Source organism: Notolepis coatsorum, assembly GCF_963971535.1.
Source record: "Notolepis coatsorum genome assembly, chromosome: 5".
NCBI classification, from domain to species: domain Eukaryota; kingdom Metazoa; phylum Chordata; class Actinopteri; order Aulopiformes; family Paralepididae; genus Notolepis; species Notolepis coatsorum.
The window spans coordinates 53825385-53851965 of NC_140169.1; the positions used below are offsets into that span (position 1 = coordinate 53825385).

The window sequence follows — 26581 nt, forward strand, 5'->3', positions numbered from 1 at the left end:
AACCTTTCGCTCCTGCTCCTCTAAATACACTATCATGCGTTCGGGCACACATTTTTTAAATTGTTCAATGAGGACTAACGCGCTCAAAGCCTCGACACCATCCACATTACATGCTTCACACCAACGAGTAAACATCGTCCGTTGTTCACGGGAAAATGCCACATGTGTTTGAGAGGGAGCTTTACTTAGTGCCCTAAATCGTTGCCTATACGCTTCCGGCACCAGTTCATATATGCGCAAGACAGCACTCTTCACTTTCTCATATACCTAGGGATGGGTATCGTTAGGATTTTATCGATACTACTACTCTTATCGATACTGCTTAACGGTTCGGTACTTTATCGATACTCTTATCGGTTCTTTTTGGTTATTTTTTTGCAAGAAAAAAAGACAATTAATTAAGAACAGAATCAACATTGCTTTATTATTTATAAATACAACTTTATAAATAAGTATTATAAATAAATATAATTTCTTCAGCAACAGCAGCAGCAATGTTCTTTTATATAACTTTATAAATAAATATAATAAATTAATATAATTTCTTCAGCAACAGCAGCAACAATGTTTTAAATGTGTCTGACTCTGAATTATAGACTTTTTATAATAAACAACAAATGCAAAAGGCTAACAGAACTGTGACACTCGTTCACCCTATCCTCTGTCATCCTTCCTCTAGCTGCTAGGGAGAAAGGACTTTGGGTGGTGGAGGGAGGTAGAGGGAGGATGTGTGGTGGCCCTGGGCTCACTGGGCTGGGACATAGTGGCTGACGCCTCAGCTTGACGATCTATAAAAAGTTTAGATTGTAGTATTTGTAGCTAAACAATTGTTTTGTTTATTAGCCTATTTGTAATAATTCGTTATTAGCCTAGGCAACTCCGTATCTTGGGTTACGGCTGCAGTATGCAGATGGAACACTGCGCGCAAGGCAGCCGAATACGCGCATTTCTGCACACTAATATCATGTTTTGCCAACAGATGTTTTGATAAATTGATTTGCTCGTATTGCCACCCTTACTGGCAAATGTTTTGTTGCACTTGTGGCAACGTGCATTGTCGGCATTGACCCTTGTAAAGTATATCCATACTTTAGAACGCTTCGCTCTATCCGCCATGATCACGACTCAGTGCATGCAGAGCTGCTGTCTGTGTGCCGCGCGCTATAGCACGGGGCGTCGGGGAGCACTTTCATTAAGGAGTACCCGTATGTAGTACCCGTATGTCTATGTGTAGCACTAGCGAGCGACTCGCGAGGAGTGTGTGTAATAATTGACTCGCTGGCTGCGGCTCGCTTCTCGTGCAGAGACAGAGAGAGGATCGTTCGCAACTTTTAAATAATAATAATAATAATAATAATAATAATAATTTCTCTAGAGTATCGATAGCAGTACCGAGGACGTCAGAGCTTATAAATACTCCGGTATTTTCTAATATAGTACCGGTTCCCGTTTAAAACCGGGGTCCGGGGGGCATCCCTACATATACCACGCTGTCCTCATTCGATAATGACTGGCATGCCTCCTGAGCCCTACCCGTGAGTCTATATCGCAATAATAGTGCCCACTGGTCCTTTGGCCACTGCAAAGCCCACGCTATTTGCTCAAAAGTAGAAAAATATGATTCCACCTCAGACTCCCGAAAAAGAGGAACCACAGAAATATGCTGCCCAATATTAAAAGTGCCCTGGTAACCTTCAGATGAGGGAGAGGAAGAGCCACCACTCTCCAATTCCATCCTCCTTATTGTCACCTGGAGCACTCTATCCTTCTCCTCTTTTTCCCTCAGCATGTCTCTCTCTTCCCTTCTCTCTCTTTCCAGACTGTCTCTCTCCTCCTTCCTCTCCAGACTGACTCTCTCCTCCTTTCTCTCTCTTTCCTCTCTGCCTCTCTCCTCCTTTCTCTCCAGCCTGTCTCTCTCCTCTTTTCTTTCCTCCCTGTCTCTCTCCTCCTTTCTCTCTTCTCTGTCTCGCATAGCAGCTCTCTCCTCTGAAACAGAGGCACGTCCTGAGTGTACAGAATTATCACTGTCAATCTCCTCAGCCTTGGCACTGCTACCCCTCCGTTCATGTATAGCACCACCGGTTCCCTCACTAGACTCACCAGATGCCTCGCCATGCGTGACGTCCTCCGAGTCATTTCCCTCGGCTATGGGCGAACTGAATATTTTCTTATCTACTAACCCAGCGAGCACAATTGCTTTTACCTCCTCTTTACTCTTTGAACTTTGGACCGTAATGCCATAATGTTTGGCGACACTACACAAATCTATCTTTGTGCAGACATCAATTTGATCCCTCGTAGGATCTGTCAAAAAAAAATCCAACGTAAAAGCCGTCCCAGCCATAGCCCTTACAGAATATGACTGCCACAAATAACCTACGTATATTTACCCTGTGCTCCCGTAGCAACCCGCGTTACCAGCAAACGAAATAACGAATATCAGGTACCAGGAAATAGCCACTCACCTACTCCACAATATCCGTGCGTAACATATTTAATCGCCACATTCCGCAGTATACCATTCAACCAATCTGATTTAATGCCCACATCTACCATTCATGAAAACAATAAACGTTGGTCTAACCATCTAACTAGGATCACCTACGTCACTCTAGCATACCCCAGCTAAACTACTCCCCTGACGGGATGAGGTCTACACATATCTTCAGTCGCTTACCGATTTCATTGCGCGCTCCACCGGAATTACGACGCGTGCCCCCCACCCGCTAACCAAGTAGGCGATCCCCCTGTTACCTATGTGGCAGAAAAAACAGATTAGTTCAAGAGCATCACATACAACAACGGTTTACATCAATCAAACTGTAGCACGGACAATGGAAACACACTAACTTACCAATGAGAAAACGCTATCTTATTTTACCTGACATGCTCCAATCGACAAGTCACCATGTTATATAACCAACAAGGAACCATACAATTGCGCAAACTAACGAGCCCCCATGTCATGTACGAAGGTCTAAGGACCACACAGAATAACACTGGAGCTGGCTGCACATGAGCAAAAGCAGCCTCTCTCAGTAAATGCTTTCAAAACAATGTCCCAGGTAGGTAAAAAAGACACAACACAAGACGTTTTCCAAATAGTAAATCATGTATTTAATGGAGGTAGGGATTTAAACCTCCTCCATGGTGCACAGGGGAAAAGGTAGGGGAGGACAAACAAGATATACATATAATACAAACAACACTTAACAACTAACACAACCACGTGCCCCTCCTAGGACACCACAGCTATGGGGATCAATCCACACTCATGTGATCAACAAAGGCAACCTCATACACGGTGGTCACTGGAAAGTGACACAATGAGGCGCCCCGACGTGTGTGCTGTCAGCTACTTGTGCACCCGACTACCGCCCTGTAGCCCTCACCTCCATAGCCATGAAGTGCTTTGAGAAGCTAGTGAAGGGCTACATCTGTTCCTCCCTCCCCATCAACCTGGACCCTCTGCAATTTGCATATTGCCCCAACAGGTCCACGGAGGACGCCATAGCCCATGTGCTGCACACAGCAGCATCACACCTGGACAAGAGGCAGGGGAACTATGTGAGAATGCTGTTCATCGACTACAGCTCAGCATTCAATACCATAGTCCCCTCCAAACTCATAGCCAAGCTCAGGGACCTGGGCTTGAACTATGACCTCTGCCAGTGGGTCTTGGACTTCCTGACGGGCAGACCCCAGGTGGTAAGAGCCGGCAACTGCACCTCCTCATCCATCACGCTCAACATAGGGGCCCCCCAGGGCTGTGTTCTGAGCCCCCTCCTCTACTCCCTGTACACACATGACTGCGTAGCACAGCGGAACAACAACACCATCATCAAATTTGCTGATGACACAGTAGTGGTGGGCCTGATCTCTGCCAACGACGAAAGGGCCTACCTGGAAGAGGTAGAGAACCTGTCACAGTGGTGTCAGGAGAACTGCCTCTCCCTGAACGTCAGCAAAACAAAAGAGATGATTGTGGACTTCAGGAGGTCGGGGGTCAAGGACTACAGCCCCCTCAGCATCGACGGGGCACCGGTTGAGAGAGTGAACCGTTTCAAGTACCTCGGAGCCCACATATCCGAGGACTTGACATGGACCACACACATTGACAGTGTTGTGAAGAAGGCACGACAACGCCTCTACTTCCTCAGGCGCCTAAGGAAGTTCCAAGTCAGTCAGAAGATCCTTAGGAACTTCTACTCATGTACAATAGAGAGCATCCTGACCGGCAACATCACCTCCTGGTTTGGGAATAGCACTTCACAAGACCGTAGCAGACTACAAAGAGTGACACGTTCAGCCGAACGCACAATTGGAGGGGGGCTTCCCACCCTCCAGAACATTTACAACAAGCGGTGCAAGGGGAAGGCTAAGAGAATTATTAAGGACTCGAGCCACCCGAACAACTGCCTCTTTGAACTGCTGCGGTCAGGCAAGCGATACCGGAGTCTTAAGGCGAGCACAGAAAGACTCAGAAGAAGCTTCTATCCCCAGGCCATCAGGCTGCTAAACGAACAATAATCGCTAAACGAACAATAATCACTATGCAACAACCATCAAATGCACACAGCACACACACCCACACGCACACACTCACTCAAACAAACAACACACTGCAGCACCCACTCTCCACACTTTAGATCACACAAACACACTTACACTTTATATTTATTGATAAAGGATTTGCACTACAACTCGTACACCTACTGTGAATTGTACCTAAATTGCACCTCGTCCCATTTCTCCATTTCTGCCTTGCACTATATAGTATTGTATATTAGTACACTGCACAGTATTGTATATTGTATGGTAACTACGTCTATTCTGCATCGAACATTGTACATATGTCTAAACTGAACACTGTGACCTCATTTTTTTACTTCTAATTTTACTATGTTATTTTATTTCATACTTATCTTGTCTTGCACAGTCTCTGGAGCGCAACAGTAAGAAGCATTTTGTACAAAAGTATTCTGTACTTCTGTATGACAACTATTAAAGAAACTTGAAACTTGAAACCCGTCCCTCTCGATGTGATTGCCATCAGCTGTCACTCATTAGGCAATCAGCACCCTTCAGTGTAGGGACGGGCAGCACCTGACAGGAAGAGAAGAAGAGATATCATTAGCTCTCATGTTCACACACACACACGCATACAAATGATACTAATCTGATGTTCACATGGTCTTCCAAATACAGTAATAATGATAATGACCAACCCACGTACGTCACAATATATATATATATATTTTTTTTTAAAGTTAGGTTTGCACTTCAATCCCAATCGGGAAATTCATCTTGGTTTTTTGTGTCAAATAAAAACAAAGCTTATTTTAATGATTTCCTTGGCGTTTCTAGTTTTTAAGAGAAAAAAAATCGATTAAAATCGTAAAGCGCATGTGGTGTGAAAAAATCAGAGATTTTAGGCGTCATAAAAAATCCGCGGGGGGGGGGCTAAACCGAGGAGTATCAACACTGTGACGCGCATCATATAATAATTCAGTTCCACGTCCAGAATATGCTTTAAAGTATTTATTCTTTCACTTATTAATGAAACACACGTACATACATAAACTACACATGTACACACATAAACGTATACTGTATAGCGATCTTGCGTTACTCGCGTTCTTGCAATACTTGGATACTACACTCTTGCGGTCAATAGAAAATATACGCTCCCTGAGCTCACCCCGTCTTTCCGTAAAATGTCATCACCCGTGAAAACCATATGAACACTAATATTGCCGCCAAGCCCCAGTGAACACGCCCACCACCTAAAGTGACAGTACAACTAACTATACAACACCATAGAGAATACTGAAACGTACATATATGGCTCCTACACTTACCGAGCTACATAATCCATCAGCAAACCCTGAGCCTGACCAGTATCCATATATATAAGTGCTGTCAATAGATAAAAAAAAAATTATACCCAGTTTAATCACCTGTACATTGTATATTACTATTGCGCTTTACTGTTACATTTGCACTCTGGGGGCACCCAAGTGGTGACCCATGTAACACGCTGTGTCGCGAAGCGGCCGACCCGGGTTCGATTCCCGGACCCGGCGTCCTATGCCGAATGTCTCCCATTCTTCCTCTCTCTCTCTACCGGACTGCCCGGTAGTACAAACAAATAAAAATCTACCAAAAACATTAAGAAAAAAACAAAAAAAACATTTGCACTCTGGTTGGATGCCAAACCTCTTTTCGTTGTACTGTACTTGTGCTGTATGATGACAATACATTTGAATCTAATCTAACCCACACACACACATGCACACACACACATGCACACACACACACACACACACACATGGTTAGACATCAGTGGTGATAGTTTAGCTACTAAGCCAATAAAGCATCAAGTTACCAGCCTGGCTGCTTTTGTTTGTGTGGCCGATTGCCGATACTGTTAGATGTCTGATATCCAACACATATCCAACACCAGTAACTGTACCGTGTGTGTGTGTGTGTGTGTGTGTGTGTGTGTGTGTGTGTGTGTGTGTGTCCTTAACTGATCTCAGATGTGTGTGCGTGTGTCCTTAACTGATCCCAGACATCCCTGTGGTGGTGTACGGCTGTGGTAATGACCGGTTTGGCGGCTGCGGCTCAGTGCTGGATATTGCCTCCGCTCCATTGCCACACACTGGCACCATCCTCAAGGTACACAACATGCTGTGTGTGTTAGTGTGTTAGTGTGTTGTGTTGTGTTGTGTCTCCTTGTGAGAGAGAGACAAGGAGAGTGAGAGAGAGAGACACACACAGATAGTGAGAGAGAGACACACACAGATAGTGAGAGAGACACACACAGATAGTGAGAGAGAGACACACAGATAGAGAGAGAGACACACACAGATAGAGAGAGAGACACACACAGATAGAGAGAGAGACACACACAGATAGAGAGAGAGACACACACAGATAGAGAGAGAGACACACACAGATAGAGAGAGAGACACACACAGATAGTGAGAGAGAGACACACACAGATAGAGCGAGAGACACACAGATAGTGAGAGAGAGACACACACAGATAGAGAGAGAGACACACACAGATAGAGAGAGAGACACACACAGATAGAGAGAGAGACACACAGAGGGGCGACAGTGGCTCGGGAGGCAGAGCAGTCGTCTGGCAATCCGGAGGTTCCCGGTTCGATTCCCGCTCCTCCCGGGCAGCGTGTCGATGTGTCCTTGAGCAAGACACTTAACCCCTAATTGCTCCCGATGAGCAGGTCGGCACCTCGCGTGGTCGCCTCCGCCGTCGGTGTGTGAATGTGGCGTCTATACTTTCCGTAGCCGCATTGCTGGCAGACGCTCTCTGATTGGCCGACGCCTGTTTCTACACTGGTTAAGCTTAGGCACTCTTCGAAGTTGGTTAAGATTAGAGTTTGTCTTAGAGCATGGCGATAGAACGCCAGGTAGTTTGCAGGCTGTTTGACGAGGAAATGGGCAAAGACACAGCTCGTCACGCGATTGGGCAAACATGTCAGTGGCCAATCAGAGAGCGTCAGTCAGTGGCCAATCGGAGAGCGTTCGCCAGAAATGCGGCTACGGAAAGTATAGACGCGTGAATGTGTGTGTGAGTGAATGGGTGAATGTGAGGAACAAATGAGATGGAGAAGCTGCCTTTGCTAGCTAGACTTGCGTGCTCTGTGTTGAGTGTACCCGCAAGCAGCAGCTCGAGCGAGCGATATGTCAGCACCGCGGGGAGAACGCTGGAGGAGAGGAGTGTGGAAGCCATCAACGGTGGATGATCCCATTATTTTCCTTCAGAGCGCCCCCCGTGAATGTACAGCAGAGTGGAATAAACTGTAAAAGGTTTAGCATGATTGTTCTTGGATTTAGCCGGTCGGCGAAGATTTGTGAGTTTTTTGTTATTCAGTTAATCGACGCAATGCGTTTTTGTTGCTGATGTTCATCTAACAGTGAAGTGGTGAGTCCATCCTGATTTACTCAAATTAATTGGCTGCTGGTTTATGAGTGTTTTCGGTACGCTTTAGTGTCATGACATTAATGTTTTAGTCTGTGTGGGCATGTAATGTAATTGTTGCTGTTGTTAGCCGCAGAGCTATGTCATTATTATTGCATTGTGCATTTTTTTGTCGTAATGTAGCATTTGTGTGTGTAACGTAGGTAGCGTGTGTGTGTGTGATGTATGTCATCACATCGTAATATTGGCCTCGGGCTTAAGTCGGGCTAGGGCAGAATAATTGCTTCACCTTTCGGGCTAGGGTAGGACTGGGCCTGAATGCTGCTACAGGCTCGGGCCGGGCTGGGGCCGAAATGTCAGGCCCGTGCAGACCTCTAGAGAGGCAGGTTGAAGTCACCCATCAGGACCAGGGGGGTGGAGGTTGGCAGGGTTGCTATGGTAACAGGTATATTTGTGGACATAGACGGGTAGCGGAGGTCGACGGGGTTGCTATGGTAACGGGTATATTTGTGGACACAGACGGGTAGCGGAGGTCGACAGGGTTGCTCCGGAACTGGTGGTGGGGGGGGGTTAAGGACGGGTAGAGCACACAGTGATTGATTAATTGATTGATTAATAAAGGTATAATTGAAAAGATTCTTGCAGGTCCAAAATGTATGTTGTTTACATGTTGTGTGCATGTATACCCCCTCCCTACTTCCCATTTCCCCATATAATAAAATGCACCTGATTGGATAAATGACATGCTGGTGCGACACCTAGTGGCTGAATATGATCTATTAGCGCCTTTTAAATTAAAACACAATGTATCTTGGTTTCCGCTGGCTTCAGTTAGAAGCAGAAATTAACCCTTTTTAATATATCCATTTACTGTATATATCAGCTATTATGGTTTCCAACTTCCAACCGATAATTGAACAAATAATTTAATTTGTGTGTGCGTGTGTGCGATAATTGAACAAATAATTTAATTTGTGTGCGTGTGTGTGTGTGATGTGTGTGTGTGTCCTCTCTAGTGTGTGTCAGGCTACAGAGCGGAGGAGGCCGTAGAGATGTTGAAAACCTTCTACAAACAGGAAAACCCCAACGGTGAGCGTCGGGCAGCGCTCTCCTCCTCTTCCTCTCTTCCCTTTATTGCTCCTCTTTTCTTTTCATATTTTCATCCCCCCCCCCCCCACACACACACACACAGGTAAATACTAATTCGGAATGGCTGTGAAACACCTTAATGGAGCATAATTAATGTTACTAATTACAACATGTCTCAAAACCTCTGCTGCATTTACAGTAGATTCACTTTTTAAAATAATCTTAAATTGTATTTAACACTGTAAAGTATTTATTTTTTGCTTGCATGTAATTTTAGCCATCTTAATTGTTAGTTTCATTATGCATTGTGTGTTGAGTACTGACTTTTAATCATTTTGTTTTGCAATAATAATAGTTTTTGTATGTTTTTTGTTGTTGTGTGGACCCCAGGAAGACTAGCTGGTTGCTATGGCACCAGCTAATGGGGATCCGTAATAAAAAATAAAATAAAATGTCAAAATGGCTGCCGTGAAAATGGCCTATTTCAGACGGAGAACTAACTATATGTTGTGTGTCTTCCTCCAGCCCCCAGGCCCAAAGCCAGGAAGGACTGAGATACCAGCAGACACTGGTTTGGTCAACTGTACTATGCTGTTTCTTTATTTTTACTGTTATATTGAACATGATTTAAAGTCCTAATTAAATGTGATTGTACACAACAACCAGTATACCACCATGTACAAATAAAACAGACAGAATTATCAGGACATAAGGGCAATTACTTTTTGCTAGGTAAATCAGGGGAGGTGGGACATGTTTGACTATTATGTAAATTACTTATTTTTACATTATATTTCTGCAAATGTAATACATAAATGTAATAAATCTCTTTTATTAAAGAAATAAATCTTGTTTTTATAACTGCTTTATGGCCTTGACAGACCTAGGCGACGTGTTGCATCTAGTGAGTGATTGTTGCCATAGAAACGGCAGCTAACCTTGCACTCAGAACATTTTGCTGGCATAGATATAGAATAGTTCTATTTTCTATTCTCGAAGTCAACTTCCTGCCTGTTGTTGCTAGGCAACTGCAGCGTGGGGGGTAACTGCCCCGCCTCGTACATTGTGTGCGGTTCATTTAGTGCAGAAACGGATCGTTAAAGCGTCAAATTAAAGACTATCAAGCGGAATTTTCTTCAGTCCTTCACAATGCCAAAGAGCTGCTGTGTTACACGTTGTACTAATGACAAAAACAGAAATCCAAATCGCAAGTTTTATACCATCACGGAGGAAAAAGTGGCTGGTGGCTAACGTTCGGCTAACTCGCTCTGGTGTTGTGGTCGTGGTAGCTACATGCTAACTAAGCTAACGTTAATTACATAATATCGAACCGATAGGAGCTTATTTGATCTAATCTTACGTGGATGTTTGATCGGGTAGTGGCACACGTGGTACCACCACGTAAGATTAGATAAGATAAGCTCCTATCGGTTCGATATTATGTAATTAACGTTAGCTTAGTTAGCATGTAGCTACCACGGCCACAACACAGAGCGAGTTAGCCGAACGTTAGCCACCAGCCACTTTTTCCTCCGTGATGCATCAGCTGGTATTATATAAAACTTGCGATTTGGATTTCTGTGTTCGTTATTAGTACAAAACGTAACACAGCAGCTTCAATTTGGGTATTCGAGAGATGGCCATGTCTGCAGGTGTTTTGTATGGACATTATGTCAAGTCAATCAGGGGGAGATCTTTGACTCATATCTCGCCTTAGAATCACCAGAAAGGCTTTCGAAATAGTGAAATGCCATGTTGGCCTCAATATTTTCAAAACAAATCGTATGAAAATGTTATGAAATGAACAAGAATGTGATAAAACATGTAATAAAAACGGACCTCAACGCATGCATTTGATGGTAGAAATCCGTATGGTCCCCCTATACCAAGATGGCGGCGGTCTCGTGACATCAGAGTGTCTTCGAGAATGGTCGCTAGTCAAATCAATAACTAAACCACAATATTGAATGCTTGGTAAATACATAATAATCAAGGGAATCCATGTTCTATACACAATACACAAGGGAATCCATGTTCTATACATAATAAACACGGGAATCCATGTTCTATACATAATAAACACGGGAATCCATGTTCTATACATAATAAACAAGGGAATCCATGTTCTATACATAATAAACATGGGAGTCCATGTTCTATACATAATAAACACGGGAATCCATGGTCTATACATTCCTCTTCCCTCTTACATACATGTCTGCAGAACTAGCTTGATTCCTCTTACATACATGTCTGCAGAACTAGCTTGATTCCTCTTACATACATGTCTGCAGAACTAGCTTGATTCTTCTTACATATATGTCTGCAGAACTAGCTTGATTCCTCTTACATACATGTCTGCAGAACTAGCTTGATTCTTCTTACATACATGTCTGCAGAGCTAGCTTGATTCCTCTTACATACAATGTGTTTCTAGTCCACCAGAACTCACTGCTCACTGTGCTCAGCCCTCTGGAGGTGATATGGGTCTGACCAATGAACCCAATAAAACATCTAAACCAGATCCTACATCTAAACTAGATCCTATTAACACTTTGGCTGCCGGAAAACGCCTAAACACGTCATTCCCGGCCATGCTCAAGTTGCCGAAGACGCTTTACAGCGTCTTTAATATCAATATTTCAAAAATCTGGGATCGGATTCATATTTCCCCTCCGCTGGCCTGAGATCCACCAGGAGGACCCACTGAGCTCTCTGGCGGTTCAGGAGCGCCATCTGGTGGCCGATCGGCGCAATCGCTTAACAGGAAGTGCCGTAGAGGTTGTGCTGGTCGGCCGTATTACTTCCGGGCACTGGCTATAGGTCCCGGGACTCGATCTCGACACACTACATAGCGATCGATTGCCAATAACTCGATAAACAACATGATTTGGACGTATATACCATTATACAAGCTGGAGATGGACCGGGTAAATCGACATCCCATAATGGTAAAATTTCTACTCTACGATGATCGCCCAACGGCGCGCGGAGACTGGGGTGAGTTTTAGCGTGTAAAATTACCGTCTTCGATACTAACTGCTATTATCAACATTTGACCCACATTAGATGATTGGTATAACGCTGCCCACGGAATTATAAACGCCCCCTAGCCCATCCGGTCAACATCAGATGACGTGTAGTAACTTCTAGAAGTACGTCTAGTTGGAATTTTTTATATCGCGCTGATTGCCATAAAACTGTATTGCATCATCAATATAATGTATTTGGGGCTATAGATCACGTTCTGGAGAAAGCTGCAGAAAGAGATGAAAACATACTTATACATTAGACCATACTTTACTATGAATATGTGAATGAAAAAGTTTAACGTTGCTCCACAATGAACAATACATATAGGACTTTGAATGGGCCATAATAATGGCAATTTAGCAATAGAATTTAAAAAGTTATAGCCCTGCAAAGAAGGGGACTTTCTCTATAGACAAATAGAGCCGGCAATCTATGGTATATCATGAATTTAACCCATGGCAGCCAAAGTGTTAAACTAGATCATATAACCCAGGGGTGCCCAACCTTTTTTGAACCAAGATCTACTTTTTAATTTGCCACCTAGCCGAGAGCTACCAGCCCAAATTGTACCTACTCTTGGCTAGTATTAGTAGTAATAGTATTAGTAATACCCATTCAATATGCACATGACAGAAAATATTATATGGCATATAATATTTTCTGTCATGTGCATATTGAATGGGTATATAATATGATATATTTTATATATCATTGTAATGGTGTAGTGTAGGAATTACAAGAATGACAAGACTGTAACTTCTCACGTTGGGCATGCAGGCAGCATGACCCATTTATTTCACACTCTGCATACACACTGACAACACACACACTCAATTCACATATGTTTACTTTGCCAAAGCAAAAGTGGAACAATACAATCAAAACAAAAATGATATATGTACAATTAAAACGGAATGACGTGTAAACAGCTGTCACATTGCAACTGACAACACACACAGTCAATTAAATTAAAAGAAAACATGTTTACATTGCCAAAGCAAAAGTGGAATACAATAAAAAAAACAATTCCACAACAGTCACTGATGGTTCTCCTTTATCTTTTTTTTTGTAAAATTAAATGTCAGTCATATATGTCATCCTCACTGTCTTGCTCTGAATTGTCAGCTGTATTTACAATGCAGTGCACTTTTCCATCAGTGGCTTTTCTTTAGCTTTTTTGACACACTTTTGCAAAGTGATTCTGTGATCCACATGATTTGCACTGTTTCCCAAATGCTGGGCAATGTTCTCTGCCCCTTGGATGAGAGTTGCCACAGTATTTGCATGTATAATCTGTGTCTCCAGTTCTGGGTGAATAGCTCCGTCTCCCTTGGTTATGCCTGACTTGTTGACTAGCAACGGCGTGAACAGCGTCGGCGCATGGGCTCGCTATCTCCATCGCGCTCACACCCATATCAGCCTGTTCCACTGCTCGGCACATTTCAACAGCGGTGACTCTAGAGTCTACAATGAGTGTGTCTGGAGAGAGAGAGAAGAGGAGGGGAGCCCTGCCTCTAAAACCACTCTGTCTGGAGAGAGAGAGAGAGAGAGAGGAGAGGAGCCCTGCCTCTAAAACCACTCTGTCTGGAGAGAGAGAGGAGGGGAGCCCTGACTCTAAAACCACTCTGTCTGGAGAGAGAGAGAGAGAGGAGGGGAGCCCTGACTCTAAAACCACTGTCTGGAGAGAGAGGAGGGGAGTCCTGCCTCTAAAACCACTCTGTATGGAGAGAGAGAGGAGAGGAGCCCTGCCTCTAAAACCACTCTGTCTGGAGAGAGAGAAGAGGGGAGCCCTGCCTCTAAAACCACTCTGTCTGGAGAGAGAGAGAGGAGCCCTGCCTCTAAAACCACTCTGTATGGAGAGAGAGAGGAGGGGAGCCCTGACTCTAAAACCACTCTGTCTGGAGAGAGAGAGAGAGGAGGGGAGCCCTGACTCTAAAACCACTCTGTCTGGAGAGAGAGAGGAGGGGAGCCCTGCCTCTAAAACCACTATGTCTGGAGAGAGAGAGAGAGGAGGGGAGCCCTGACTCTAAAACCACTCTGTCTGGAGAGAGAGAGGAGGGGAGCCCTGCCTCTAAAACCACTCTGTCTGGAGAGAGAGAGGAAGGGTGCCCTGCCTCTAAAACCACTCTGTCTGGAGAGAGAGAGAGGAGGGGAGCCCTGACTCTAAAACCACTCTGTCTGGAGAGAGAGAGGAGGGGAGCCCTGCCTCTAAAACCACTCTGTCTGGAGAGAGAGAGAGAGGAGGGGAGCCCTGACTCTAAAACCACTCTGTCTGGAGAGAGAGAGGAGGGGAGCCCTGCCTCTAAAACCACTCTGTCTGGAGAGAGAGAGAGGAGGGGAGCCCTGCCTCTAAAACCACTCTGTCTGGAGAGAGAGGAGGGGAGCCCTGCCTCTAAAACCACTCTGTCTGGAGAGAGAGAGAGAGAGGAGGGGAGCCCTGACTCTAAAACCACTCTGTCTGGAGAGAGAGGAGAGGAGCCCTGCCTCTAAAACCACTCTGTCTGGAGAGAGAGAGAGAGAGAAGAGGGGAGCCCTGAGTCTAAAACCACTCTGTCTGGAGAGAGAGAGGAGGGGAGCCCTGCCTCTAAAACCACTCTGTCTGGAGAGAGAGAGAGGGAGGGGAGCCCTGACTCTAAAACCACTCTGTCTGGAGAGAGAGAGAGAGGAGGGGAGCCCTGACTCTAAAACCACTCTGTCTGGAGAGAGAGAGGAGGGGAGCCCTGCCTCTAAAACCACTCTGTCTGGAGAGAGAGAGGAGGGGAGCCCTGCCTCTAAAACCACTCTGTCTGGAGAGAGAGAGAGAGAGAGAGAGAGGAGAGGAGCCCTGCCTCTAAAACCACTCTGTCTGGAGAGAGAGAGAGAGAGGAGGGGAGCCCTGCCTCTAAAACCACTCTGTCTGGAGAGAGAGAGAGAGGAGGGGAGCCCTGACTCTAAAACAACTCTGTCTGGAGAGAGGAGGGGAGCCCTGCCTCTAAAACCACTCTGTCTGGAGAGAGAGAGAGAGGAGGGGAGCCCTGACTCTAAAACCACTCTGTCTGGAGAGAGAGAGAGAGGAGGGGAGCCCTGACTCTAAAACCACTCTGTCTGGAGAGAGAGAGGAGGGGAGCCCTGCCTCTAAAACCACTCTGTCTGGAGAGAGAGAGGAGGGGAGCCCTGCCTCTAAAACCACTCTGTCTGGAGAGAGAGAGAGAGAGAGAGAGAGGAGGGGAGCCCTGACTCTAAAACCACTCTGTCTGGAGAGAGAGAGGAGGGGAGCCCTGCCTCTAAAACCACTCTGTCTGGAGAGAGAGAGAGAGGAGGGGAGCCCTGACTCTAAAACCACTCTGTCTGGAGAGAGAGAGGAGGGGAGCCCTGCCTCTAAAACCACTCTGTCTGGAGAGAGAGAGAGAGGAGGGGAGCCCTGCCTCTAAAACCACTCTGTCTGGAGAGAGAGGAGGGGAGCCCTGCCTCTAAAACCACTCTGTCTGGAGAGAGAGAGAGAGAGAGAGAGGAGGGGAGCCCTGACTCTAAAACCACTCTGTCTGGAGAGAGAGAGGAGAGGAGCCCTGCCTCTAAAACCACTCTGTCTGGAGAGAGAGAGAGAGAGAAGAGGGGAGCCCTGAGTCTAAAACCACTCTGTCTGGAGAGAGAGAGGAGGGGAGCCCTGCCTCTAAAACCACTCTGTCTGGAGAGAGAGAGAGAGGAGGGGAGCCCTGACTCTAAAACCACTCTGTCTGGAGAGAGAGGAGAGGAGCCCTGCCTCTAAAACCACTCTGTCTGGAGAGAGAGAGAGAGGAGGGGAGCCCTGACTCTAAAACAACTCTGTCTGGAGAGAGAGAGAGAGGAGGGGAGCCCTGACTCTAAAACCACTCTGTCTGGAGAGAGAGAGAGAGGAGAGGAGCCCTGCCTCTAAAACCACTCTGTCTGGAGAGAGAGAGAGAGGAGGGGAGCCCTGCCTCTAAAACCACTCTGTCTGGAGAGAGAGAAGAGAGGAGCCCTGCCTCTAAAACCACTCTGTCTGGAGAGAGAGAGAGAGGAGGGGAGCCCTGACTCTAAAACCACTCTGTCTGGAGAGAGAGGAGGGGAGCCCTGACTCTAAAACCACTCTGTCTGGAGAGAGAGGAGGGGAGCCCTGACTCTAAAACCACTCTGTCTGGAGAGAGAGAGGAGGGGAGCCCTGACTCTAAAACCACTCTGTATGGAGAGAGAGAGAGAGAGAAGAGGGGAGCCCTGCCTCTAAAACCACTCTGTCTGGAGAGAGAGAGAGGAGGGGAGCCCTGCCTCTAAAACCACTCTGTCTGGAGAGAGAGGAGAGGAGCCCTGCCTCTAAAACCACTCTGTCTGGAGAGAGAGAAGAGGGGAGCCCTGCCTCTAAAACCACTCTGTCTGGAGAGAGAGAGAGAGGAGGGGAGCCCTGACTCTAAAACCACTCTGTCTGGAGAGAGAGAGAGAGAGAAGAGGGGAGCCCTGACTCTAAAACCACTCTGTCTGGAGAGAGAGAGGAGGGGAGCCCTGCCTCTAAAACCACTCTGTCTGGAGAGAGAGAGAGGAGGGGAGCCCTGCCTCTAAAACCACTCTGTCTGGAGAGAGAGGAGGGGAGCCCTGCCTCTAAAACCACTCTGTCTGGAGAGAGAGAGGAGGGGAGCCCTGCCTCTAAAACCACTCTGTCTGGAGAGAGAGAGAGAGAGGAGCCCTGCCTCTAAAACCACTCTGTCTGGAGAGAGAGAGAGGAGGGGAGCCCTGCCTCTAAAACCACTCTGTCTGGAGAGAGAGAGAGAGGAGGGGGAGCCCTGCCTCTAAAACCACTTTGTCTGGAGAGAGAGAGAGAGAGAGAGGAGGGGAGCCCTGCCTCTAAAACCACTCTGTCTGGAGAGAGAGAGAGAGAGGAGGGGAGCCCTGCCTCTAAAACCACTCTGTCTGGAGAGAGAGAGGAGGGGAGCCCTGCCTCTAAAACCACTCTGTCTGGAGAAAGAGAGGAGGGGAGCCCTGACTCTAAAACCACTCTGTCTGGAGAGAGAGAGGAGGGGAGCCCTGACTCTAAAACCACTCTGTCTGGAGAGAGAGAGGAGGGGAGCCCTGACTCTAAAACCACTCTGTCTGGAGAGAGAGGAGGGAGCCCTGCCTCTAAAACCACTCTGTCTGGAGAGAGAGAGGAGAGGAGCCCTGCCTCTAAAACCACTCTGTCTGGAGAGAGAGAGGAGGGGAGCCCTGACTCTAAAACCACTCTGTCTGGAGAGAGAGAAGAGAGGAGCCCTGCCTCTAAAACCACTCTGTCTGGAGAGAGAGAGAGAGGAGGGGAGCCCTGACTCTAAAACCACTCTGTCTGGAGAGAGAGAGAGAGGAGGGGAGCCCTGCCTCTAAAACCACTCTGTCTGGAGAGAAAGGAGGGGAGCCCTGACTCTAAAACCACTCTGTCTGGAGAGAGAGAGAGAGGAGGGGAGCCCTGACTCTAAAACCACTCTGTCTGGAGAGAGAGAGAGAGGAGGGGAGCCCTGACTCTAAAACCACTCTGTCTGGAGAGAGAGAGGAGAGGGGAGCCCTGACTCTAAAACCACTCTGTCTGGAGAGAGAGAGGAGGGGAGCCCTGCCTCTAAAACCACTCGGTCTGGAGAGAGAGAGAGGAGGGGAGCCCTGACTCTAAAACAACTCTGTCTGGAGAGAGAGAGAGAGGAGGGGAGCCCTGCCTCTAAAACCACTCTGTCTGGAGAGAGAGGAGGGGAGCCCTGACTCTAAAACCACTCTGTCTGGAGAGAGAGGAGGGGAGCCCTGCCTCTAAAACCACTCTGTCTGGAGAGAGAGAGGAGGGGAGCCCTGACTCTAAAACCACTCTGTCTGGAGAGAGAGAGGAGGGGAGCCCTGCCTCTAAAACCACTCTGTCTGGAGAGAGAGAGGAGGGGAGCCCTGCCTCTAAAACCACTCTGTCTGGAGAGAGAGAGGAGGGGAGCCCTGCCTCTAAAACCACTCTGTCTGGAGAGAGAGAGGAGGGGAGCCCTGACTCTAAAACCACTCTGTCTGGAGAGAGAGAGAGAGAGAGGAGGGGAGCCCTGCCTCTAAAACCACTCTGTCTGGAGAGAGAGAGGAGGGGAGCCCTGCCTCTAAAACCACTCTGTCTGGAGAGAGAGAAGAGAGGAGCCCTGAGTCTAAAACCACTCTGTCTGGAGAGAGAGAGAGGAGGGGAGCCCTGTCTCTAAAACCACTCTGTCTGGAGAGAGAGAGGAGGGGAGCCCTGCCTCTAAAACCACTCTGTCTGGAGAGAGAGAGGAGGGGAGCCCTGACTCTAAAACCACTCTGTCTGGAGAGAGAGAGGAGGGGAGCCCTGCCTCTAAAACCACTCTGTCTGGAGAGAGAGAGGAGGGGAGCCCTGACTCTAAAACCACTCTGTCTGGAGAGAGAGAGGAGGGGAGCCCTGCCTCTAAAACCACTCTGTCTGGAGAGAGAGAAGAGAGGAGCCCTGAGTCTAAAACCACTCTGTCTGGAGAGAGAGAGAGGAGGGGAGCCCTGCCTCTAAAACCACTCTGTCTGGAGAGAGAGAGGAGGGGAGCCCTGCCTCTAAAACCACTCTGTCTGGAGAGAGAGAGGAGGGGAGCCCTGACTCTAAAACCACTCTGTCTGGAGAGAGAGAGGAGGGGAGCCCTGCCTCTAAAACCACTCTGTCTGGAGAGAGAGAAGAGAGGAGCCCTGAGTCTAAAACCACTCTGTCTGGAGAGAGAGAGAGGAGGGGAGCCCTGCCTCTAAAACCACTCTGTCTGGAGAGAGAGAGAGGAGGGGAGCCCTGCCTCTAAAACCACTCTGTCTGGAGAGAGAGAGGAGGGGAGCCCTGACTCTAAAACCACTCTGTCTGGAGAGAGAGAGCGAGGAGGGGAGCCCTGCCTCTAAAACCACTCTGTCTGGAGAGAGAGAGGAGGGGAGCCCTGCCTCTAAAACCACTCTGTCTGGAGAGAGAGAGGAGGGGAGCCCTGACTCTAAAACCACTCTGTCTGGAGAGAGAGAGGAGGGGAGCCCTGCCTCTAAAACCACTCTGTCTGGAGAGAGAGAAGAGAGGAGCCCTGAGTCTAAAACCACTCTGTCTGGAGAGAGAGAGAGGAGGGGAGCCCTGCCTCTAAAACCACTCTGTCTGGAGAGAGAGAGGAGGGGAGCCCTGCCTCTAAAACCACTCTGTCTGGAGAGAGAGAGGAGGGGAGCCCTGCCTCTAAAACCACTCTGTCTGGAGAGAGAGAAGAGAGGAGCCCTGAGTCTAAAACCACTCTGTCTGGAGAGAGAGAGAGGAGGGGAGCCCTGCCTCTAAAACCACTCTGTCTGGAGAGAGAGAGGAGGGGAGCCCTGCCTCTAAAACCACTCTGTCTGGAGAGAGAGAGGAGGGGAGCCCTGACTCTAAAACCACTCTGTCTGGAGAGAGAGAGCGAGGAGGGGAGCCCTGCCTCTAAAACCACTCTGTCTGGAGAGAGAGAGGAGGGGAGCCCTGCCTCTAAAACCACTCTGTCTGGAGAGAGAGAGGAGGGGAGCCCTGCCTCTAAAACCACTCTGTCTGGAGAGAGAGAGGAGGGGAGCCCTGACTCTAAAACCACTCTGTCTGGAGAGAGAGAGCGAGGAGGGGAGCCCTGCCTCTAAAACCACTCTGTCTGGAGAGAGAGAGGAGGGGAGCCCTGCCTCTAAAACCACTCTGTCTGGAGAGAGAGAGGAGGGGAGCCCTGCCTCTAAAACCACTCTGTCTGGGGAAGATGACAGCAAAACCGAAGCTAAGAGGTAAGATGAGGGTCTCTTAACTCTCCATGACTGTTGTCCATCTTAGAACTCAGCAGTGATGTCATGACATCATCATGACATCATCATGACATGATCATTAGTCAGAGTAACAGTTCAGTCTCTGATTGTGTTGAAACCCACTCCACCAGGAGAGACCAGACTCCCCTGTACCCAGCTGGTAAACCCACTCCACCAGGAGAGACCAGACTCCCCTGTACCCAGCTGGTAAACCCACTCCACCAGGAGAGACCAGACTCCCCTGTACCCAGCTGGTAAACCCACTCCACCAGGAGAGACCAGACTCCCCTGTACCCAGCTGGTAAACCCACTCCACCAGGAGAGACCAGACTCCCCTGTACCCAGCTGGTAATGCCTTCCTCCAGTGGCTCAGGGTGTGATGAGAAATGATGATGATGATGAAGAACTGTTTAGTATGGGGGTGACAGTGGCTCTGGAGGTAGACCAGGCGTCTGGCAATCCGGAGGTTCCCGGTTCGATTCCCGCTCCTCGATGTGTCCTTGAGCAAGACACTTAACCCCTAATTGCTCCCGATGAGCAGGTTGGCACCTTGCGTGGTCGCCTCCGCCGTCGGTGTTACAGGTTTAAAATAACAGAATGGACATAACGTTTACCTACTCATAGCTGGATGTGAAGTTTATGTGAATACATACCAGAGGTGGGACCAAGTGTTTACACTCAAGTCCCGAGTCAAGACTGGCAAGTCTCAAGCAAGTCACAAGTCTGAAACGTTGGGTTTCCAGTCCTAAACAAGTCCTAATGCATTCTTTACAAATGTAATGCCATTTCCAAAAGATAAAGCCAACAGAGTAATGGTTAGTATATCAAATGTAAATGATTCTGCATTGATTCACAACTTCCTTCTCTGCTCACGCTGCACCCTGATTGGCAGCTGATGGATTGGTCCAAAGTGGAACTGTAATCAGGGACATTAAGTTGACTAGCTTTATACTCATTATGGCATAATTAATTTACATTTTGGGCTTAGGGAGAGTATGGAGTCTTTCAAGAGTCAACAACTACACATTAATCTGTAGTGGTCATTAGGGTAATAGCTAATTTGTACCACGTTGAAATAAACAACACTGATATGTGCTTTAGTCTGCAGTTTCAACCCTCCTTTCTCAACATACTTGAGACAGTGGCTCAGGAGGTAGAGCGGTTGTCTGGTCATTGGAAGGTTCCCGGTTTGATTCCCGCTCCTCCTTGAGCGAGACACTTACCCTAATTGCTCCCGATGTGCAGGTCGCCTCCGCCGTCGGTGTGAATGTGAGGAACAAATTGTAAAGCGCTTTGGATAAAAGTTCTATATAAATGCACCATGTACATACTTGTGTATAAAATAGATACAAACTATTTCTCTCAATGATCATATTAAATAGATACACAAACTACTTATCTCAATGATCATATTAAATAGATACACAAACTACTTATCTCAAGGATATTAAATAGATGCACAAACGACTTCTCTCAATGATCATGTAAAATAGATACAAACTATTTCTCAATGATCATATTAAAGATACAAACTATTTCAATGATCCAGTCTGGTCGTCCTCCTCTAAGTTCTGTCTCAGCTTTAAGTTGTATACAGGTTGTTCATCCTGCCCCTCCTACTGCAGAGGTCACCATAGAAGGTCATGTGACCAGAGACCCCAATGTCTCCCCCCCCCCCCCCCCCCACCAGCTGTTTATCCCAGAGTGTGGCCTGCCCCCCCCCCCCCCCCCCCCCCCCTGCGGCTGGCCCTATTCAACGCTCGCTCACTGTCAAACAAGGCCTCCAACTTGAACGCTCTCTTCACATTGTTTTTTTCTTTTTCTTTGGACGATTGCATACCCAAAGTAATTTGCGATTCATTATACTTTATACTTATAGCACATGCATGAGTCTGGTCTCTTTTGAAAGGTAACATTCTGAAGTGTCTTACACAATAAAGAGAAATCAATTTGAGTGCTAATGAAACAGAGGTCGTTTGAACACACTGAAGTAAACGTTTTTTGTACTCTTTTCTTTTTACTGGTTGCCAGATGCCTGTTTTTAAGTTCCAGCTGAGAGGTAGCAGCTGGAAAACATAACGGTTCCATAGCCTGAAGTCTTATGTAGTACAGGTCCAGACAGAGTTCATCAAAATCCCACGGAAAATATGTTTTACAAAGGTTTTTCTAATGTGTGTACCGGTAAAGATTCTGCATGATTATCCAAAATGGCGTCCGCTGCCATTCATTCAGAGGCTCTCGTCAAAACAATGGACTTGTTCGTCTTCTTGTGTCACCTTCCCCCACTCTCGGCGCCCATCTGGGATCGCTTTCGGAGCAGCAGACGCTCTTTGGCTACAACGGTGGTCAATAATTTCGCCATCAGCATGTGACTGGTCAGTTCAGGAGCCGTTCACAACCGGACGTGGTCACTTGACCGAACGGCTTGTCAAATGATGCTCGCCGGATGTTTCGTCTTGTAACTCGAGAATGGAATCACGCAATAATAGGTTGAGAGTGGTGATGATCGAAAGGCGGCGAGTCTATTCCACTATAGCTATAGTGTTCTGTATGATGACAATACATTTGAATCTAATCTAATTTTTTTATTTTTTTATTGATCTTTTTCCCCCTCCTTTTTCCTCCGATTTTCTCCCATCCCAATGTTAGTCGTTATGCCAATTCCCAATCCCCTTCCTGGTCGCTGCGCACTTACCCCCCACAGTCGGTCTGGGAGAGTGGAGGCTATCACGTGCTTCCTCCGACACACGTCCAGCCAATCAACCGCTTCTTTTCACCTGGCAGCGCGGACTCTCACTGAGAGGGTGTAACGTGTGGAAGGATCACACTATCCCACTTAGATCCTATCTGCGCTGAGCAGGCGCCCCGACCGAACTGTAGGAGTCGCTGTTTACAACGACCCGGACCCACCCCGCCAGCTTTCCCACCCTCTAATACAGCCAATTGTATTAGTGTGAACGGCCAGCCAAGCTGGTGACAACGCCGGCGTCTCCGGTGTTGGTGACGAACGCAATCTCCGCTACGCCACCTGACCGCCCTGAATCTAATCTCATTTTGATCAGTCACAAATCACTTCCGCGCCACCTGTTGAATACTGGGGTCAACACTGCACAGATGCAATGCTGAGCCTCTCGCTTCCGTTTTGCACACAGCCCCGCCCCCTGCCTTATAAGGAGCTAGTGGGGCGCGTCTGTATGCAAATTCAGGTATACGAGAACGTGCTTCCAGAACTTTGCAGCTGCAATCATTTTGGCAACTTAAGAGAACCTCTCCCACGCGTTGATGAAACCGGGGGGGAATATTGTTGTATTTAAGAGGAAACTTACGAGAATGTTGCTGCATGAGGTCCAATGTGATTACCCTGGTTAAATATCAATGTGATTACCCTGATTACATAGCAATGTGATTACCCTGGTTACATATCAATGTGATTACCCTGGTTACATATCAATGTGATTACCCTGGTTACATATCAATGTGATTACCCTGGTTACATAGCAATGTGATTACCCTGGTTACATAGCAATGTGATTACCCTGGTTAAATATCAATGTGATTACCCTGGTTACATATCAATGTGATTACCCTGGTTACATATCAATGTGATTACCCTGGTTACATATCAATGTGATTACCCTGGTTACATATCAATGTGATTACCGTGGTTAAATATCAATGTGATTACCCTGGTTACATATCAATGTGATTACCCTGGTTACATATCAATGTGATTACCCTGGTTACATATCAATGTGATTACCCTGGTTACATATCAATGTGATTACGCTGGTTAAATAAAGGATACCAAAAAAAGTCTGAAGCGCATCTACATGTCTCAAAATTTTAGACTGTCTTCAATCTAAACAACTAGATTGAGTCATTGAGTCATGGTGTCTCTACTCTAACAACCCTGCTGTCAGAAGGTCTCGCTGAGTCATGGTGTCTCTACTCTAACAACCCTGCTGTCAGGAGGTCTCGCTGAGTCATGGTGTCTCTACTCTAACAACCCTGCTGTCAGGAGGTCTCGCTGAGTCATGGTGTCTCTACTCTAACAACCCTGCTGTCAGAAGGTCTCGCTGAGTCATGGTGTCTCTATTCTAACAACCCTGCTGTCAGAAGGTCTCGCTGAGTCATGGTGTCTCTACTCTAACAACCCTGCTGTCAGAAGGTCTCGCTGAGTCATGGTGTCTCTACTCTAACAACCCTGCTGTCAGGAGGTCTCGCTGAGTCATGGTGTCTCTACTCTAACAACCCTGCTGTCACCAGCAGCCAGTCTGTTGTTATTCCATCATTTATTTTCTTTGTTGACAAAACCCGGACCACGCTTTAGCTCTGCCTATTTTGTATGTATTTTTTTTAAAAGTGTTTTTTCAGCTAATCCCTTAATTACATCAATATTGTGCTGTCAGAACAGTATTACTGTATGCAGGTGACGTATTTACCGACCTTGTTTAACATCCAGGAACAAGAGAAATGTATTGTAGATGACATATTGTAATCCATGAGCAAAACTATTATTTTGGGGTGGGAATCTCTTACCGTGGTTACAAGATTGTGCCAGTAAGCCAGTTTTAGATTTATACTGATGGGTGTTTACAGTGGCAACTTGCTGCCCTCTAGTGGTCAGAAAAACAATTATCGCAGGTTTAATGAGTTTGAATAATGTCCTCCAGTGATGTCATCGGAGGACACTGAATCCTTGTGCAAATGACAGCTCAATAAGGATGGAGATGAAAAGAATAATAGCAATAGGGATCACTTGAGGACATAATTCAATCTCATTTACTCTAAATAACTGTCAAACTAAATCAATGTGTATACAAAAGCATTTACAGTTTTTGGGATATATTATGTTGAAACCATGTGCGTAATAAACCAGCACTGGTGTTGGTAAAGTGCCCCCCCCCCCAAAAGAGACCATTTGAATTGGCTGAAACCACGGGACCTAGCTTACCACCAGAAGTGTCCTGTATCCCTCATTTAATTTTTATTTTATTTATTTACCCAGGCAAGCAATTAAGAACAAATTCTTATATACAAAAGCAGCCTGTCCAAAAGCAACAGCCTTTTCCTTTTGAGGGAAGGGGAGGTGGGAGGCTGTAACAAAAACAAGGTTATGTACATGCATACAAATAAATAAAATACAAAATTACAGTAGCAATAGTATACAAGGACAACAATAAATAAGGGAGAGGGAAAAAGAGAAAGGGAGAGTGAGAACCAGAGGGAGAGAGAGAGAGAAGAAAGGGGGAGAGGGAGGGAGGTAGGTAGGTGAGGGGGCTTAGGGGGAGGAGAGAATAGTCTTAGGGCTATGCGTGCGATGGGGAGGCAGTCAGCAGGTGCAACAGTCGGTTGAGATCTGTTGCAGATTTAGTTTAACAGCAGTGTCCCGTATCCTCATGAGACCACGGGACCTAGCTTATAGTGGTGGGGGAAATATCGATACAGAATAGTATCGCGATACTGTATCGATACAAGGACGCCAAGTATCGATATTTTATTATGCAATTTCTTCTTTTTGCATAAGAACAAGTTGCATTGTTCATTTCAATACCTGTAATAGTACAGTAGTCCACACACACATGCACACATGTGCATTCAGTTAAGTTGGAATATGACTGTAATACAAACAGTTCAGTTTGTCAGGTACATGCAACACAGATTACAGTGTTGACATCTGTCTGCTTGAGAAATCCCATTTGCTGCAATAAAGATTATTGAACTGAGATGAACACACTGAACACTTTATTTTATTAGATAAACATGTTGACAAGTTTTACTTTGCAGTTGAAAAAAGGTAATAAATCACAATATATCGCAATATTAATATCGCAATACTCAGCATATCGCAATATATTTTGAATCGCAATACTATCGTATCGTGACTTAAGTATCGTGATACTATCGTATCGTGAGGCCTCTGGTGATTCCCACCCCTAGACTATCTTACCACCAGAAGTGTCCGTCACGACATCCCTCACGACTCCACCATGTTGAGCAAGACAGACCACCCGTTTGAAGACCATGTAGAAACCCTTGTGTTTTTATTAAGGATGCCCTCCATGTCTCTCCGGTGAGCATTGCGGTACTGGACACGTGGTGAACGTGACTACCGGAGGGATCGTTTCACTGGCCACCAGCTTGTACAGTAAATGTAAAATGCTACCGTACTTTTGGAGACAAAGATGAGGAAACTGATGAAGGCAATGTTCGCTAATGCCACGTAAGCGGTTTGCCATAAACGTTAAGGTTATGTCCCCCATCATGTTCTCAGTATGGCACAAGGACAACATTTTCAGCAAGGTCATAATTACCGTAAGAGATGGGATCCCCTGCACTCAAAGAGTATATACCTTAAATACCAAAGAGTATATACCTTAAATATCAAAGCGTATATACCTTACATATCAAGAGTATATACCTTACATATCAAAGAGTATATACCTTACATATCAAAGAGTATATACCTTACATATCAAAGAGTATATACCTTACATATCAAAGAGTATATACCTTAAATACCAAAGATTATATACACTTAAATATCAAAGATTATATACCTTACATACCAAAGAGTATATACCTTAAATACCAAAGATTATATACCTTACATACCAAAGAGTATATACCTTAAATATCAAAGATTATATACCTTAAATATCAAAGAGTATATACCTTAAATACCAAAGAGTATATACCTTAAATATCAAAGTGTATATACCTTAAATATCAAAGCGTATATACCTTAAATACCAAAGAGTATATACC

The 26581-nt window shown here is 46.3% G+C and overlaps 1 protein-coding gene across 1 annotated transcript in view; it reads left to right on the forward strand.

Annotated features, from left to right (window-relative positions):
• The window catches only part of adat2 (adenosine deaminase tRNA specific 2), a 34519-nt gene extending 24660 nt beyond the window's left edge, over positions 1-9859 (forward strand). The window contains exons 4-6 of the mRNA XM_084314640.1: positions 6575-6681; positions 8968-9040; positions 9566-9859. Of these exons, the coding sequence (XP_084170766.1) occupies positions 6575-6681; positions 8968-9040; positions 9566-9594 (209 nt within the window). The 3' untranslated portion in view covers positions 9595-9859. The remainder of the gene's footprint in view (positions 1-6574; positions 6682-8967; positions 9041-9565) is intronic.
• The last annotated feature ends 16722 nt before the right edge of the window (positions 9860-26581 follow it).